The 1,111-nt window shown below is 59.9% G+C and overlaps 1 protein-coding gene across 1 annotated transcript in view; it reads right to left on the bottom strand.

Annotated features, from left to right (window-relative positions):
* The window catches only part of UROC1 (urocanate hydratase 1), a 34,777-nt gene that overhangs the window by 24,730 nt on the left and 8,936 nt on the right, over positions 1–1,111 (bottom strand). Inside the window, exon 2 of the mRNA XM_006763229.2 lies at positions 916–1,046. Within this exon, the coding sequence (XP_006763292.2) occupies positions 916–1,046 (131 nt within the window). The remainder of the gene's footprint in view (positions 1–915; positions 1,047–1,111) is intronic.

The raw sequence follows: 1,111 nt of genomic DNA, 5'->3' as shown, positions 1-1,111 counted from the left end.
AAGTTGGCTGGGTTCCCAACAGGAACCAAGGCCAACCAGCACTGGTGCCCACCTCCTGCTTTGTGCCCGCCAGCCTTCCAGGTGTGGGCAGTTTGGCCCCCACCCACCCTAGGCTGCCCTTCCTCCCTTCTCGCAGGCTCCAACCGGGAGAATGCTAACTTGGAAGCAAAGCTGATGTCTACTTTCCAGAAGCCGCTGCTCTGGGTGCCGTGTATTCTTTCCTTCTTTCCTGGGCACCACCTGTGCTCCTGGGCACCAATTCTACAGCAGGTGCCAGGCAGCGGGCCACAGCAAGAATGAAGAGGCGTGGTTCCTGCTTTTTGGGGTTCATGCCATTCCCTGCGGTGGTCCCAGACAAGCCTGGGTTTGGGGCCTATCCAAGAACAAGGATGCTCAGTGGGATACCAGGGCGGGCAGCAGCCCCTGGGAGCTGTGATAGGCAGGTCCTCCCCCCTGTGCAATGTGGGGTGAGGCCCAGCACCCGTGGCTTCACCAGGCCTCCAGTGCCAGGGACAATGCAGCTTGCAAACCCTATGGGAAGCCTGAGCTGTCAGAAGACACTGGCAGAGCCACCCTCTATGCCTCTCCATGCCTCTGGCAAGACAACAAAACATGGGGCTTAAAAGAGCATTTTGTATACAGTTTGGGTCCAGACTTACCCAGGACTGACTGCCCAGGACAGTGGACCAGAGGGACCCACCTTCTGGTCAGTCTTGGGGGCTTCAGCCAGCTCTAGGCTGCAGACCCCCACAGATGTCAACACTGCCACCCCCTCTCTCTGTGTGAGGGGCATCGACTCAGCACGCCAAGCCCATGGGCCTCCTAGTGTGGACAGCCTCCATTTCCCCTTCCCTGCTGACTCTCTGGGGTTCCTGACCTCCAGCACGATCCCTCTTTCCACCCGCCAGCACTCACCTCATTTCAATGCGGGGGGAGAACCGGTACATATAGATGTGCCCATAGAGTCGCAGCTCCTGGGCAAACTCGGGGGCCAGCAGCTTCTGGATGTCCGGGGGGAAGTAGCGCAGGGCATTCCTTAGTGCCAGCTAGAGGAGGAGAGTGGTGAGGGGCATCAGGGGCAGGGGCTCCGGGCCGAGCATCCTGAGGCTCC

This window comes from Myotis davidii, unplaced genomic scaffold, assembly GCF_000327345.1.
Source record: "Myotis davidii unplaced genomic scaffold, ASM32734v1 scaffold78, whole genome shotgun sequence".
NCBI classification, from domain to species: domain Eukaryota; kingdom Metazoa; phylum Chordata; class Mammalia; order Chiroptera; family Vespertilionidae; genus Myotis; species Myotis davidii.
The sequence above is the reverse complement of the archived record's forward strand: the minus strand, read 5'-3'. Positions and strand labels throughout refer to the sequence as shown.